Consider the following 16,616-nt stretch of genomic DNA (forward strand, 5'->3'; position numbering starts at 1 on the left):
CCCCGCCTAACCATCCTCAGGTGAGCATAGTGGATCATGGGCTTGTTTTAGAATAATTACTAGTGATTTTATGTGCAGTGATAGCTGTTACATCACTGACCATTCCTTGAAAAAAAACTGTTTTGAAATATGCCCTCAATTTATCATATTTTGAGACATCCCCTTTTCGGTAATTGATAGATAAGTCGTACATAAAACTGCAGGTGCCCGTAAATAATTTGATTATCAACGGAGTTTTAAATCATGTTTAAGTTCTTCAAATATTTTAATTCTTATATAAATATAATCATAGTCATATTTTTTTTATTTTTGAAAGGAAAAGAAATTTAGAAAAGTCTCGAATACGACGATACTTCAGCGTTACTAGACGTCAGCCATGTTTGTATTTCTTCACGACGAAAAGTTGGAAAAATGTCAGAAGGAAATGTGTAATGAATCCGATGTCTGAGTTAAGCTATCAGGCTATCCGCACGGCTAACCAAGCCAGAGAGGCGGTAATGTCTATTTTGATCACGAATTTCACAAAAGGCAAAATTTAATAGGCCTACCAAGATGTGTATGATGATAACACTTGTGTTAAAAAGTCTAAACATGTGCTTGATTAAGTTAAATCATATGTCAGTTTGTTAAATTATATAGAATAGTTTGTTAACACCCATTTTAGAATTATGAGAGAACACTCTATATTTTGCCATTGTAATTATGTTTATGTGTCCAATTGCAGTACTCGGGTCCAGTACAATCTCTTGATTTAGCTATATAGCTTGAAAAAGCTATATAGCTTTATAAAGCTATTCAAAATAGCTGAATAAAGCTATTTATATGCAGTTTTTGAAGAAAATATTTATTGTAAGAAATGGACGAAAAATTGCAATTAACTTGCTACTCATATTTGCGCCATTGACCATTATAAACTTGACCCAAATTAAAGATAGTTTTAACACTGCAGCTTTTAAACACTTTTAAGCAAAAAATATATTTCCATTGTTTGGGTAACTGTTCACCACTTTGTGTGCAATGAGGCGTGGATAAGTATGATTTCTTCTCATTGTGATAAATTATTACCAATCAATTATCTTGTTCACCATAACTGACCTCCTTTATATTTCATTCAAGAAGTTGCCCCGAAACTTTTAGTGCAAAGTCTCTTAAGGAAACGCAAACTTATGAGTAATCTTTACATGCATTGTTTACAGAACAGTTCAAAGTTGAAAATTATCACTGCACTAAAGTGCGATTTTTTATACATACTGAAAAAATTACACATTTAAGAAAAATGTATGACAAAATAGCTAAATGAAGCTACTCTGAATAGCTTAATAAAGCTATTTAGCTTATTCAAGCTATATAGCTAAATCTGGAGTTTGTACTGGACCTGGTACTTACATTCACAAATTACATTATAATACACATTATGAAAAAAGAATTATATTTTATGCATACATTATTTTCAGGATGAGCTGAGAACTGATACAAGAAAGAAAAACTTATTAATTCTTGTTTTGAATTATATGCACGAAGAAGGGTATGTAAAGGGTTGATAATTTAAAAAAAAAAGATTAAACAATTCACCTGAACTTTAGAACTGTTTTAACAAGAGCTTTGACTTTTGGTAGTTCTGTCAAACAACAATGCGACATAGGCCTGTCTATTTCATTGTTGGCTGCTTAGCCATAGGCCGCCCATAGCTCTATGTAATCAACAAGATTTGTCTGGCATTTGAGCTAAAACTACAAAATCTATGAATATTTCATTCGAAACCAGATTCATTTTGAATTACTGGTTTTGATGCAAGAATACATTATGTCCTACCAAAAGTCCAAGGTTTTGTAAAAAAAGAAATGGTTCTAACACATTCCATATAATATATAACACTTCATTGGAATATATGTAATTATGTATATTAGTTTTTCATTTAAAAGGCTTTATAAATAAAACCATAGTGTCTTAAATATGGCATAACTTTTCAGATTCTCTCTACTGAATTTTTTATAAAATTACTATAGTAATAAATGACCTTTCTAACTTGTAATAAAAAATAACATACTGAATTTTAGGTATGTGGATTCAGCTCAAAGTTTAGCAAGGGAAACCAACATTGACCTCAGTAAATATGAAGTCTGTGACAACATTGACTTGGAGACCATTATTATGGAATATGAGTCGTACTACTATGTCAAATTCTCTAAGTATCCCAAAATCACCAAAAAGTTAGGACCACAAAGTGGTAAGTAATGGTGATTGACTAATGCAATGCATCAAGTAAACAAGATTGGTCAGGTTTAAGCTTTTTTCTCATTCTCTATCCCTCTCTCAGCTGCAGAATTGCTGTTCTCTAGAAGGAAGAGCTATACATGTACCGTATTTTCCCGACGACTCGTCGATGCGGACGACTCGTCGAATTGCCCATTTTTAGCCAAATTTTTAACAAAATCCTACGATACGTCGATCTCAGACCATACGTCGATCTTATCACTTCAAAATGGCCTATAAAACTGCAGTAATATCAGTGTATGATGCCACGATGTCACCGATATTGCTACCAATTATTATTAATGATTAACATTTAAACAATTACGCTTTATACTTATGCATCAAATTTTCAAATACCGGCAACTTCTACAAAGTCGCTTGCATTGTAAACAATTCCCGATATCGCGTGTTATGCAAAACTAAACTTACTTTGTCAGAAATATTTTATTCACAAGCATTAAAATAAGTATCCACTCTGACTATCGCCAGTGTATTCGCCATTACGTAACCAGCCACCTGTTGACTCGGCGCATGGTCAATGTTTGTTTAACAATTTCCGGTGTCATAGGCATGCACCTGTCTCGTGTCGGACTTCAAAGGGGGATCTCAAGTGCAGAAAGCTTAGCAATTACTATGATTTGATGAAACTTGTTTACTTTGTATCCAGTAATGCAGTTACACGCTATTGTTTTAGATAGACACTGTTAGAAATAAATCGATCATTTGTACGACTTGATAATGACGATATACGACATACATACGTTTCCTAAAAAAATTATCTAACAATAATCAAAGAATTGGACAAAAATTAATCAATGAACTATAATCACTCTTATAACGGTACTCTTTATATACACAGGGAGTGAAATTGCCGTAAAGATCTCAGCCTTAGGGCAAGATTATTAGCCGGTGTCAGCCTATTGTATAAACAGTAGTATTGATAATTGCCGATTACGTATTTTAAGATTGAATTTGACCATTAAATATTTCTGATTTATACTTTCCACTCAAAACTCTTTACAAATAAAATAATTAAATTTTAAAAAACATCCCCCGGACCTACTGCAATATTTTCTTCCATTCAAACTTGGTTTCAATTTTACTGCGCAATGTTATCTTCCTACTAGTGATACATAGAACCATGTGACGATGTGTTTATAAAAACGGAACGGTAAAACTTTTAATTGATTAAAGACAATGTAACATTTTTTAATAACTGTTTTTATTATTATGTATTTAAGTGTTGACAGATGAGTGAAAATGATAATTATTAAAGATGAACAGTGAATTAATCAACGTAATTTTCAATCACACAGCCAACTCAAGATGATTAAAACCAAGATTTTTAATGCTATTTTTAAAAAATTTCTGACTACGAGCCTAAGACAAGTCGAACAAGACGATAAGTCGGGTGCTCTGCTTCAGAGGAAAAAAATACCGACTAATCGTCGGGAAAATACGGTAGTTCCTCCCATATGAAAAACTATACTTTTGTTTTGCTTAAAAAAGATATGCTTAATTTTGAATTTTTGCAATACTATTTGCCAAAAACCATGATAACAAAATATTATTTAGACATTTACCTTGTACTTTTGTTACATCATTCATTTAAAAGTGACTTTGAAAGTACACCAAGTTGGGCTTATCCAGTTTTGAATTTTACTGGTTCCCAGTGATTTGACAGGCCTCTGCAGACATGTGGCTTTTGGCAAATGATGTGACAAGAAGTAGGTAAATGTGTACAAAATCAAAGGTTCCATGGCAGTGACTTCATCAATATTTGTGGGCATCAATTTTTGTGAATTCTGTGAAACACAGTTTCAAGGATACATAAATTTGTGGGCAATGGCTTTACCAATACATGTTGTTGTCATGCACATTTCTTACTTCAATGAACATTTGATTTTGTGGATCAGCTCAACAACAAAAGTTGGTGCTTAACAAATATTGATGATACACTGTACCACAAAAAACAATGTAAACTGGTGATAAAATCTAAAGATTATTTTTTTGAAGAAGATATTTGGTTTCTATTTAGTTACCTTGATTTCTTCTTGAGAGCTGCATCTCTGTAGCAATCTCCTCCCAGGATCTGGGGTTATTATCCTTTCCTTCAACAATTTCTATAGAGTTTATCATTGGATTATTACATATTTACATGTAACAAGGGTTACCAAAGCCTATTTCAGGTTGATATGAACCAAAATGAATATGCCATTCCATATATCCTTATGTTAGTGGAACACTGTAGATTCCTTATTTTACGCAAGTTCAAAAATGGCATATCCTGGTATTCTTCAGTTTTGTTTTAAATTGTGAGATAGTAAAACCATAATTCCTGAAGTTTTGTTATAAAAGTAATAGCAAGATTTTTAAATCCTTGATGGCCAGATACTTCTCGCAGCTATTCCCTGTGTTTAATTATGCATCCACGTAGTTGTAAAATGGTAATACATGTACCAGAAACTAGATTAGTAGAGATAGTTCTGTCAATACAATAATAGTATTATTTAAAAAGTTTTACACAAATTGCATTAAATTAAGAATTTTAAATTTTCATCTGTAATATCCTATTTCAGATATTATTCGTAAGTTCCATTGTTAACTTTTGGTAATTACAAACAAGAGAATGTTTGATGTTGTTTTAGATATCATACTTTTTGTTACATTAACCCCTTAATACCTTAAAAAAAAAGGTAATGTAACATTTTAATTTTGCATGAAAACATACTACAAGTAGTTGTTTTTTCTTCTTCTCACTATCATTTAATTAGTATGAAACACTAGCAGTACATTTTTAATTTTATGATTTTTTCCTCTTCATTCATTCATTTTTTCCCCAATGTAATATAAATATGTTTCAACATTGATCTTGGCTCTACGATAATTTTGTACCGATAGTACCAAAGTGTCACAGTATTGTTCATTAAACAGATTCTGTGTATCAATCCTTAGAGACTCTAAAATTTAGCATGCAGACTAATGAATGGTTGAATTTTTTGTTACAGGATTTCCAGGTACTTGTTCTGTGCTTTGCTGTTGTTTAAATTAGCTTAAAAGTTCATCTTGAGATTCTTACTCTGGTATGGGACACCTTGAGATTATCATGTGGATGAATGTACATACATGTATTTAAAATATAATCGATAACCTTTAAAGTTCCTCACCAGTAAAAATTGTAAAAGCCCCAGTAGGTTTCAAACCAAAGACATGCAAATCAATATTTGATACCTAAATCTATAGACATAAAAATTATGAAAGGTAAAATATATAACTTACATTACATTTAATTTTATTGTTTACCAGTATTTATTGGAGAGAAAGTATGTCACAATATTGAGGTATCCCATACCTTCTTATATAACTCCTTCTACTCAACATAGGAGCAATTTCTAAAAGTATCTTTTAAAAAAAAAGGGGGGGGGGTGTTTACAATATTACTCTAATTTTGGTAGAGAGCCATTATTCATATAAAAGAACAAAATTGAGATTTCAGTATTTGATCTCTTGATGAACTCGGCTCATGCTGCTGAAAATTTCCTCACATTTTCTAATTAAAACATGTATAACTTCGTTGCTTGTTCTTATTATAATGTTGCAAGTTTTTTGCAATGTGTGTGATGTGCAGTTTATTAACCAACTTGATTTTATGTTATGATGTTCATAATGATTGATAGTATAAACACTTGATCAGTCATCTGTTTTTTGAAATGCTCTTTTGTAACCTTATAAAGTGTATACTTCATAAAGTGTACCGGTACTTGCAAGTCAGGATCATAAATCAGTAATGCTACCAAATGAATATTAAAGATTTCATTTCCTCTAGTAATTGATGGTTCTTTGACTATGGGTAAGATTAAGGGGACTTTGGTCTTACTGTTAGTGGCTAGTACATATATATATACTATACACACCCTAGCTGCTGTCAATGGGTCAATTGGGCACTGGGTATACTTGCACATTGAATGCAAGTTCAGCAAGATTAGATAAATGATGAAAATTTCAAACTCCAGCTTTTAAATAAAGTGCAGTATTGAATGATGCACCACAGATATACCAGTCTAAACTTAGAAATTTGAAAAAAAGTTTAATTTTTTTCTCTATAGGTTTTTTGTCATCATTTTAAAAAAAAATTCCTGAGAACAAGTACTAATTCATCAACCATAGCAATTTTCTTTTAAAGCAAGTTAAATTTAACCCGGCAAACAAAATGCTGTGAATCACATACTTCATCCTCTTGCACTGATTTGTCTTGATTGTGGGTGAAGGGGTTAGGCTGTCAATGTGCTATTTCTGTTGTCAACACAGCAATTTCTACAACATGCAATCGATATACTACTCAGTTCTTCAAGGGATGTAAAACAGTAAAACTATCATTAAAAAAATTATTGATTCAAGATAACTTTCATACAAAATTGATGATTGGATTATATAAAAAATTGATGCACGATGATGTACGTTGCATGCTGATAATTTGTGATCAATTAAAAGTCTGAAAGATTAATCACTTTCTTTGTGTTCTGTTGATAGCTGGAGACAGAAGGGGCGGGTCTCACAAGGTCGCAACAAGGACAAACAGGTGAGCTAGTACTATTTGGCATCATTAAATTTACAGGTGTTAATTTGAATTTATTCGATTCATATAAATTTGTATTGTTCAAGTACATTCTGACTTCCCTGTTGTGTTTTTCTCAAATGAATTATAATCTGAATCCCCAATACGGGTCAAATGATTTTTTGGGCGAGTTAATTAAGCTCATATTTTTGTCCCCCGCCGCAACGCGGTGCGGGGACATAGAAATGCCGGGCTTCCGTCCGTGTGTCCGTGGGTCCGTGTGTCTGTGGGTCCGTGTGTCGGTGGGTCCGTGTGTCCGTGGGTCTGTGCGTCCGTGTGTCCGTCCGTCACACTTTTTTGTAAGTGCTCTCATGCCTACAAATTTTGACGGATTTTCATTAAATTTATACCAAATGTTTATACTACTATTACCTTGGTCAAGTTCGAAAATTAGCATTGGTCGATACTTTTTGTTGGAGTTATGGGACTTTGACCACAATAATGACTCCGTTTTATCAAAAAATTGACCTTGTAAGCGCTCTCATGCCTACAAATTTTGACGGATTTTCATTAAATTTATACCAAATGTTTATACCACTAATACCTTGGTCAAATTCAAAAATCAGCATTGGTTGATACTTTTTGTTGGAGTTATGGGACTTTGACCACAATAATGACTCCGTTTTATCCAAAAGTTGACCTTGTAAGCGCTCTCATGCCTACAAATTTTGACGGATTTTCATTAAATTTATACCAAATGTTTATACCACTAATACCTTGGTCAAGTTCGAAAATCAGCCTTGGTCGATAGACTCAATACTAGTATACTGCTTGACCGGCGGGGGACCCTGGAATTCTATTCTTGTTTGAAATTAATTCTTTATCTTTGCAAATTTTTACTTGGTAAAATAACTTTGTCATTGTTAACGCTCTAAATGCATGGTCAAAACTTGTTTAATACAATCTTATTAAATTTAAAGAAATATAAAAAAGATTAATATTACAGATTCATGACTTAATATGTTTGCATGCGATCAATTCTGCGCTTTTCTCATAATGAGAGCTTTGCCACACTTTTATTCTCTAATCCCACTACCTAATAATCTTAACCAAGTCAACACCTTTTAAAGATTCTCAAAATTTTTTTAAAAACGAAATACTTATTTTGAAATATTTTGGAGGGAAAAAAATTAAGTTTTATTGTGTATTTGTCAAAAGTTTAACACGGCGAGTGAAGTCGGGCTCTCAGTCTGCCCATCAACTTAACGGGTATGTAACTGTACACCAGGTGGAGACACTATAGAGCCAGCCATATTGTATAACATCTCCACCTCCTTAATTAGAAAGCATGCTAATTGGTTATCACTGGGCAGTTTGTAGTGCTATTTTGTGCTTTTAAAAGCACGTTTTCATCTAATATATTATTTGTATTTTAAAATTTGTAAATTTGTGAAAATAGAAATATATTTCAAAATTTCAAAAGCTAACTGAACATGCAAGATAACAGATTATGTCTCGATCATGAAAAATTCAAACTTATGAAATAAATTGTTATGATATATATTGTTTTGTTTCTGCAACATAGCAACTGTCAGTTTGTCTAGGGCTTCAAGTAAAATAAAAAGAGTTTTGGGCACCTCTTGAAAACTTTTTGTTTGCCCTTATGCATGAATCTTTCCATTGAAACTTGTTTGATCAACTATCTGTACACAAAAAATCTTCTTTCTTTTTTTTAATCTAATATTTTGCAGATTTTTTTTCTTACAAAACATTGAAAAAAATATATAAATTCTCTAGCACCTACTCAGATTTTGAACATTAAGTTTGGAGAGGGCAAAAAAAAAAGTTTCTAAAGGTGGCCTTGTTATTATTTTCATATTCTTAAATGTGCACAACCATATTTGTTCATAACAGTCATTCTGTTGTCATTCAATTGTATATGTAATATTCTGTACATGAATGCATGAATATCGTCATAATATCTTAATTGTACTCGTATGTACATTTGTAGTGTACTTAAACTTTTTAACAAATTTTTATTAATATCAGATCTTTTTCATGTAACACACATCAAATCAGATGACCTGTATTTATATGTCAATAACTGGTGCCAGGAATACTAGCAGTAAATATATATGCAAGTAATCAAGCTGTTGGATGATATTCTATCTAAACATGATTGCTGGTAGAAGTGATGCTAGTTTGACTGACAAAAACACTGAAAAAATAGAATAACATTTTCATTAATGAATGTATAGATAGAAGGCCAATAAGCAAAAGATTTGCAACTTGCATAAACATGTAATGAGCCAATTGTTTGCAAATCTAAATTTGTCAAGTATCTTTGTAATGGAATGAAATTTTCAGTTTGTTGAAAGAATTCCCATGATTCGCTCTCTGAAGTTCAAAGGATTTTGCAAAGTCTTGTAACATGTATTTGTTTGGATTAAATAATACATCTAATTGCACATATTTGTAGTGATTCTGATTCCAACTGCTGCTATTCACCATCATTTTCCTAGCTTGCAGCAGCTGCATTCATAGCGTTTCATTTCATCTGCCAATCACTTTACAGCAAAAACTCAGCTTCCACAACTCCATCTCTACCCAGAATTCCACAGAATGGTCGAGCCAGTCCCCCTCCCCCAGTGTCCGGGGGGAGACCAAAGTCAGGGGTACAGCCTGGGGGAAGGCAAGCACGAGCCACCCAGTCATCAACCCGAAGGCCAAACGGACTACCGGAAAAGAACGAGAAAATGGTATGCAGCTCTTGCTCTAGATAAATTATGTCTCTTTAGAAGTGCAGTGGTATTTTTTTGCTTATATAAGCCGAAGATATGTTTCTTTTCTGGATTTTACCTGCAAATATTGTATTTGCTGAAAGACATTGGCTTTGATATGTCAACACATTTCGTTTGAGACCAGTTTTGCTCAATTAACTCAACATTGTCAAGATGCAAAACTGATAAATTTATCATTAACTTTCTTGACAAATGTTAATTCATATCATTTTCAAACTCGGTAGTTACTGTGTCAAAGAAAGTAATTCTCAAAACAAGAAAATTAAACCTCGATGGGGATTATCATTGGATTTTCTGACTCAAGCTTTTGATTTGATGTGTCTTCATGTTGATTTTAGCTTAAATACTGTTTGATGAATTGAATTGCTGATTGATGCAGTAGCTATTTAGTGTGCATGATCTCTTGTCAGTTGCACTTGCACATCCTCATCATTTACTCTTCTGTCAAAAATTTCATTATCTGTATGAGGCTGATGTCAAGTTACCATGGCAACCTCAAACTTCCTCTTCCACATTTTTTTAGCTGTGCCGGGTGGTAGTGTCTGATAACGAAATAAAGGTAATGAAATTTTCTGACATTTTCACTACTTTTTAGAATCATGTATCCACATGCAGCTAACCAACCATTTTTAAAGCTGTCTACGTATGTCAGATCAACCTCACTGACAACCAATTTATGATATATGTGTAAATGAAATTTCACGTATATTTATTTTAAAAAGGATTAAAAATGTGTTATACTTTCTGTAGTTTAAGGGCAATAAGTTCAAGGTAAATGTAGATTGACTTGTGTGACACTGCTATTTATAGATCTACAATAAACTGCTAATAATATATCATTGTGAAGATCATATATTAATACATACATGTGCATTCATTTGTATTGTAGAAATTCATTGATTTTTTGAAGAAAAAAATTATTCAAATTGATTTTTGACAGTAAAGTCTTTCTATATTATAAAGTACTCTTGGTCTTGATATTGATATTTATGAAAGAAAGGAAAATTGTAAATCTAAGAAAACACTGAGTTGAAATTCGCACCTACTGCAAATCTTTATGGTGTTTTTGTACTGTCCAGTATTATTCTACAATTTGAAGTTGGTTACTGATAACCCAATTACTTATCACAATTTGAGACTGGAAAAAAAATAACAAATTTTTTTAAAATTTATCCAACCTGGGTCAAATTTTTGAAGGGTTTGGAGAAAAATTATTAAGATATTCCTTGTGTTCTTCAGAGTTATAGGGACATGATGAAAGTAAGTCAAATGATTCAGCAGTTAATTTGCAGTCAGTTCTGCCATGTGTGACTAATGTCATTCAAACCTGATTTTCATATCCAGTTATCAATGTAGAGTAGAGTATATATTGCTGTCGTGGAGTAACAAATTGAAGTCCTAAAATGCATGCATGATAGATTAACTTAATGTTTCTAATTTTTGAAAATCACAATGAACATAGAGGTAGAAGGGATTTCTTGGTAAATAGAATTTGACCAGCCTGACTATGGAAAGGATAATACCGTAGCTTATCTCATGAAGGTTTTGGGCATTTTTCAGTGCAGTCTCATGCACTTATATACAAATACAATACTTAAAATCTTTGTAACACATTTTCTTGACTTCACTCTGTGGCTTGTATTCTTTGAGTGTGGCTGGCTTATCAATCTAAACCTCATCCACTTCTCTGATATAAGCACTCCACACAGAGTAGATCTTATTTTACAATATGCCCTGAACTAATATGAATTGTGAGGGAAACCCCTATATATAAATTACACAGCTGTATGCTGCATTTATTTTTTAAACTCTCATTTTAGTTTTTTTTATAGTTAAAAATGAGGATAGATACCTGAATGTTTTAAATTTCTGTAATGCATGTATTATGTTATTTGTGAAATGCTCTGTGACTGTCTCCTACATAAAATCAATGCAAGCTTTTTTTGTCTTGTAATATTTGCTTTTGTGTTTTATTATAATAATCAAGAAAAATAAGTATTGTGGGTAATTTGCATAAAAGCATGAAAGCTTTCTGGGTTAAAAGTGTTTCATTTTGCAAATCATAAGCATGAGAAGCTGCATCCCAATTGTGTATGCTTTGTTTGTCAATTGTCATTTTACCTTTTTGGCACATATTAAGTGCATTTTCTGAATTTGTAAAACTTCACAGTTTTATACTGTCTGAGAGCAGAATATTTAATTGCCTTATTTCATTATTTTATTCAATTCTCTTTAAAGCCTGTAACATATTTCTTTGTCTCTCCAATGTTATATCTTTAACTTTGATATGGACCTTTTATTTCCAGATGAATGGAGTGACTAATGGTAGTGACCCAGGGCTAGCACTACAAGGACTGACTGTCCAGGGCAGCAATAACAACAACAACCCAGATAACCGACCAGTAGAGGACCCCGCCCAGAGGAGGGGCAAGGTACTCGGAAACCTCTTTTTTTTCTCTCTCTCTCTGACGGACTATCTCACACGTAATATGTGCTTTGCTAAAGCTGTACCATTTTGTTTATTTTATTAGCCTGGACAGATCATTGACATCAGATCAATGATCAATGAAGCCACAAAGTTAAACGCAGAAGAAGGAATGGATGGTCAGGTAAGTAAGATATATTAACCTATCAGATTTGACGGAATCTCCTGATAGCTGATAAATAATGCTGTGGACAGTTTGATATGCATGTACCGGTACATGTAAATGGTATTTTTCATTAAAAGATTGTTTTGTTGTAGGATCGTCTTCTTAAGCCGCTTGGTGGATATGTAGGCTACAACAGTGAATGGAGAGAATTAGCTCAAGTCATTAGTAGGGTAAGATGTAGATTAATTAATTAATGATTAATGCTCCATACAAAGATATCTAGAGGTTACAATGTCTGTATTTAGACCGCACCTTTTCATGTTTTATAAGAAAGTATATTTGAAAAAAAAACTTGTATTTTCCTTCTAATCCAATGAATGGAACATTTTATGAGGATTATTTTAGAAAGGTCAAGGCTAATGCATATACCTCATCCTATAATATTAATATTAAACTGGTACATTTACTTGTAAACTGCTTTTTGTTGATTTAACTGAGCAAATATGTAGTTGCTCTAATTTTTACGTACCTTCTATAAAAATGTCAAACACAGTATTTAAATTGTGCTGTAGTATAAGTGTGAAAAAAAAAATCAAAAAATTTATTATTTTTTAAAAAATGTTATAAATTATTATAGATATAGTAGACTTATTCTAACAAGAACCTCTCTATGATGTACAAGTAAGATAATAAGTTACTACATTATCTTTTGTTTGGCAGGATATTTACTCAGAAAACCCCAATGTAAAATGGGATGATATAATTGGCTTGGAAGAAGCCAAGAGACTCTCCAAAGAGGCAGTTGTTTACCCAATAAAGGTAATTTAAAAGACTGGGTTTACTGTACATATAATCACTCATTGTTTCTCCCTCTCCCTCTCACTATGTCCAAGCTAATTACAGTTGAACTTCAATATCTCAAACACTGATACCTCGAATACAATGGATATGTCGAAGTGATTTGTAAGTCCCAACAACTTATTTTTTAAGTATTCTACCCTCGATATCTCGCATACTCGGATATCTCGAAATTTTTAAACAGTCCCATCTAGATCGAGATAACGAAGTTTGACTGTATTAGAGGGATCCTCCACTGGTCTATTACTGCAGATATCTTTTATATGCTCTTTAGTTATTCAGTGCAAGATTTTCTGGATATTTTAAATACATGTATATATGTAAATTAATAAAAGTTTACCTTAGTGTTAAACTTTTCCTAGAATTTAAATCATCACATACTGTTACTTTCAAATTATAATGAAAATGCATGGACTTTATTATTTCACTCAACCTTGAGAGATTTTGGGTCTATGTGCATTTGTATAATATGTATAACTGTGGCATGTATCTGGTATAATAAACTGGTGTATTTGTGGTATTTTCTTGTTTCAGTATCCTCAACTATTTAAAGGAATCCTTTCACCTTGGAAGGGCCTTTTATTGTATGGTCCCCCAGGTAAATAACTCAATTTTCAAAAAACATTTGAACTCTTTTTCTGATAGAATCTAGAGTAATTAAAAAATTTAAATTATTCTTGGACCTAATCATTGTTGATCTAGAAGCAAATTAAATTCTCAGACCTTACTTGAATGTTATATTTGTATATAATATAAGTTACGTAATTTTTCTATGGCATACAATGATGTGTTTTCATTCACACGATATTTTTAATGTCATTTTTAAGAGTTTGTAACATGTACATTGTGTTTTAAAGAGTGGTTTTGGTGACAAACGTGTATCTATTTACAGGTACAGGGAAAACCCTCTTAGCGAAAGCAATAGCCACAGAATGCCAAACAACATTTTTCAATATATCAGCCTCAAGTATAGTCAGTAAATGGAGAGGTGACTCAGAAAAACTAGTCAGGGTAAGGAAAGTCTCTCTGTGCTGTCAAGTTTAATTATTACACATTTCTTTATTTCAAAAAGAAAATTCTTAAAGACCAATGAAACTCTAAAGACTTGAATGTATTTTAAAGCATATTTTCATATTTTTTATTTTGATGGTAGGTGCTATTTGAAATGGCTAGGTTCTATGCTCCTTCCACGATATTTTTGGATGAGTTGGAGGCTATAATGAGTCAAAGAGGATCACAAGGGGGCAGTGGGTAAGTGATTATTCCTTTTCCTTTATGTGAATTTTTCACATAGCAACTAGATTATGTCATCAAATCTATTTTCATCAACAGGGAGCATGAAGGAAGTAGGAGAATGAAAACAGAACTTTTGGTGCAAATGGATGGTCTATCCAAAACTGATGACTTAGTCTTTCTCTTAGCAGCTTCAAATTTACCATGGTAATTTCCTTTTTTCTCTCCCAGTACAAGTTCATCAGATATACACATGTAAAAAAAAAAAATGTATAAATTAATACTATTTGTGTGACACAGGGAATTGGATCAAGCAATGCTTCGTCGATTAGAGAAGAGGATTATTGTAGATCTGCCCACTTTTGAGGCCAGGAAAGCTATGTTCAAACATCATCTTCCCACTGTTGTTGTACCCAAAGAAGGGGGGCTGGAACTACTGAGCAATCTGGATTATGATCTCCTAGCTACAGTAAGTCATTTCGCTTACTGTACATTGTGCAATTAGAGTTTGTGTTCACTTATAGTAGCTACAGCATACACTATTACTGACATTTCTGTTTACCTGTATTTAGTTACAGTATTTAGCTACAGTACACCTTGTATGATGTTAAATTCATCTTTATCTTTAATCAGAAAACAGAGGGGTATTCTGGTTCTGACCTTAGACTGGTCTGTAAAGAAGCAGCCATGAGGCCTGTCAGAAAAATCTTTGATGCCTTGGAGAAAAATGATCATGGTAATTCTTACAGACTTACAGTTAACAAAATCTAAGTTTTCATTTCAATAAATGAAATTTTGAACCAAGCTTTTACATTTTAGCGTGTATTTATTTTATATAACCTTTTTTTTTTTAATCTTCACAGGTGACCTTCATATCCGTCTTGATACTATCACCACATCCGATGTGATGAAAGCCATCGACAGAACCAAACCCTCGGCAGGCAGAATGAAAGAGCGATACGCAGCATGGCAGAGGGAGTACGAGTCAGTATGAGCAGCATACAGTGCGTGCTGTCCATGCAAGCCTGTCCCCTACCAAGTCAGGGGGCCTCTGTCACACATAGTAGTGGAGGGAACAAAGTGGATTTGTTTCAGTCCGTCCTGAAAACATACTCTGTTCTCCATCTTCAGCTAGAGGACAATGTTCATAATAACATCATCTTATTGATGTGATATTCTCTGTGATAGCCATGACACAACATCTATTTTTTGTTCTTATCACCTTTGTCTTAATTTTCTTTTGCACATCTGATAAACTTGGAAAATCCATTGTTAAATTGATCATCACTTAATGTAGTATGTTTAATTAGAAAGATGTTTGTATTCCCTCAACTTTCTAGTCATTTTTACTTGTGAATTCAAATAGCATCATAAGTACCTGTAATGTACTTGCTGTAGAAATATTCACGGTAAAATGTACATGCATGTAAAATGATGTTTACTATCTTAAAACCTTGACATTTGACAGAATAGTGCACAGAGCAAAAAATTCAATTACCTCAAATTATTGAATTTTACTTTTTCAGTTCTTTACAAATCTTCAAGTCATTTCATTGAATTGAAAGAAAAAAGTGCTTAATTTATCATGTTTTGTCTTTTGTGACTGTGTAACATGTTTATTATACCCCCGCTCCGAAGGAGAGGGGGTATACTGTTTTACCCTTGTGTGTCTGTCTGTCCGTCCGTCTGTCTGTCTGTCTGTCTGTCTGTCCGTCTGTCTGTCCGTCCGTAACAAAAATTTCTGTCGCATTTATCTCAGCAACTATTTATCGCAGATGCTTGAAATTTTAACACAGTGTTTGTTAAGGCATGCCATATCGTGGGATATATTTTTGTACCAATCGGACGCCAACTTCCTGTTAAATGACGACTTTGCTTATTTTTTAAGGAAAATTTTCAAACAAATTTTCGTCAAAGAATTCTCAGCAACTGTTTATAGCAGATGCTTGAAATTTTTACACAGTATTTGTATAGGCATGCCATATGGTGGGATATATTTTTGTACCAATCGGACGCCAACTTCCTGTTAAATGATGACTTTGCTTATTTTTTAACCAAAATTTTCAAACAAATTTTCGTCAAAGAATTCTCAGCAACTGTTTATCGCAGATGCTTGAAATTTTTACACAGTATTTGTATAGGCATGCCATATGGTGGGATATATTTTTGTACCAATCAGACGTCAACTTCCTGTTAAATGACGACTTTGCTTATTTTTTAAGGAAAATTTTCAAACAAATTTTCGTCAAAGATTTCTCAGCAAATATTTATTGCAGATGCTTGAAATTTTAACACACTATTTGTATAGGCATGCCATATCGTGGG

At 32.8% G+C, this 16,616-nt stretch overlaps 1 protein-coding gene across 15 annotated transcripts; it reads left to right on the top strand.

The window, feature by feature from the left end:
* Window positions 1–337: 337 nt before the first annotated feature.
* On the top strand, window positions 338–15,909 carry LOC105317815 (katanin p60 ATPase-containing subunit A-like 2). Of its 15 annotated transcripts, none has more exons than XM_011414550.4 (20): window positions 338–494; window positions 1,455–1,525; window positions 2,058–2,227; window positions 6,784–6,832; window positions 8,027–8,077; window positions 9,384–9,567; window positions 10,133–10,168; window positions 10,360–10,380; window positions 10,849–10,869; window positions 11,916–12,041; window positions 12,141–12,218; window positions 12,353–12,430; window positions 12,921–13,019; window positions 13,593–13,656; window positions 13,951–14,069; window positions 14,212–14,309; window positions 14,391–14,498; window positions 14,592–14,760; window positions 14,925–15,027; window positions 15,155–15,909. In XM_011414550.4, exons 1-20 carry the CDS (start codon window positions 432–434, stop codon window positions 15,283–15,285), a joined length of 1,839 nt encoding a protein of 612 aa, XP_011412852.2. In that variant the 5' UTR covers window positions 338–431; the 3' UTR covers window positions 15,286–15,909. The 15 variants fall into 15 exon arrangements, with proteins under 15 accessions (XP_011412852.2, XP_065942928.1, XP_065942926.1 ...); XM_066086856.1 differs by having other exon boundaries at window positions 9,420–9,567; XM_066086854.1 differs by lacking the exon at window positions 10,849–10,869.
* The last annotated feature ends 707 nt before the right edge of the window (window positions 15,910–16,616 follow it).

Source organism: Magallana gigas, chromosome 6 (assembly GCF_963853765.1).
Source record: "Magallana gigas chromosome 6, xbMagGiga1.1, whole genome shotgun sequence".
NCBI classification, from domain to species: Eukaryota; Metazoa; Mollusca; class Bivalvia; order Ostreida; family Ostreidae; genus Magallana; species Magallana gigas.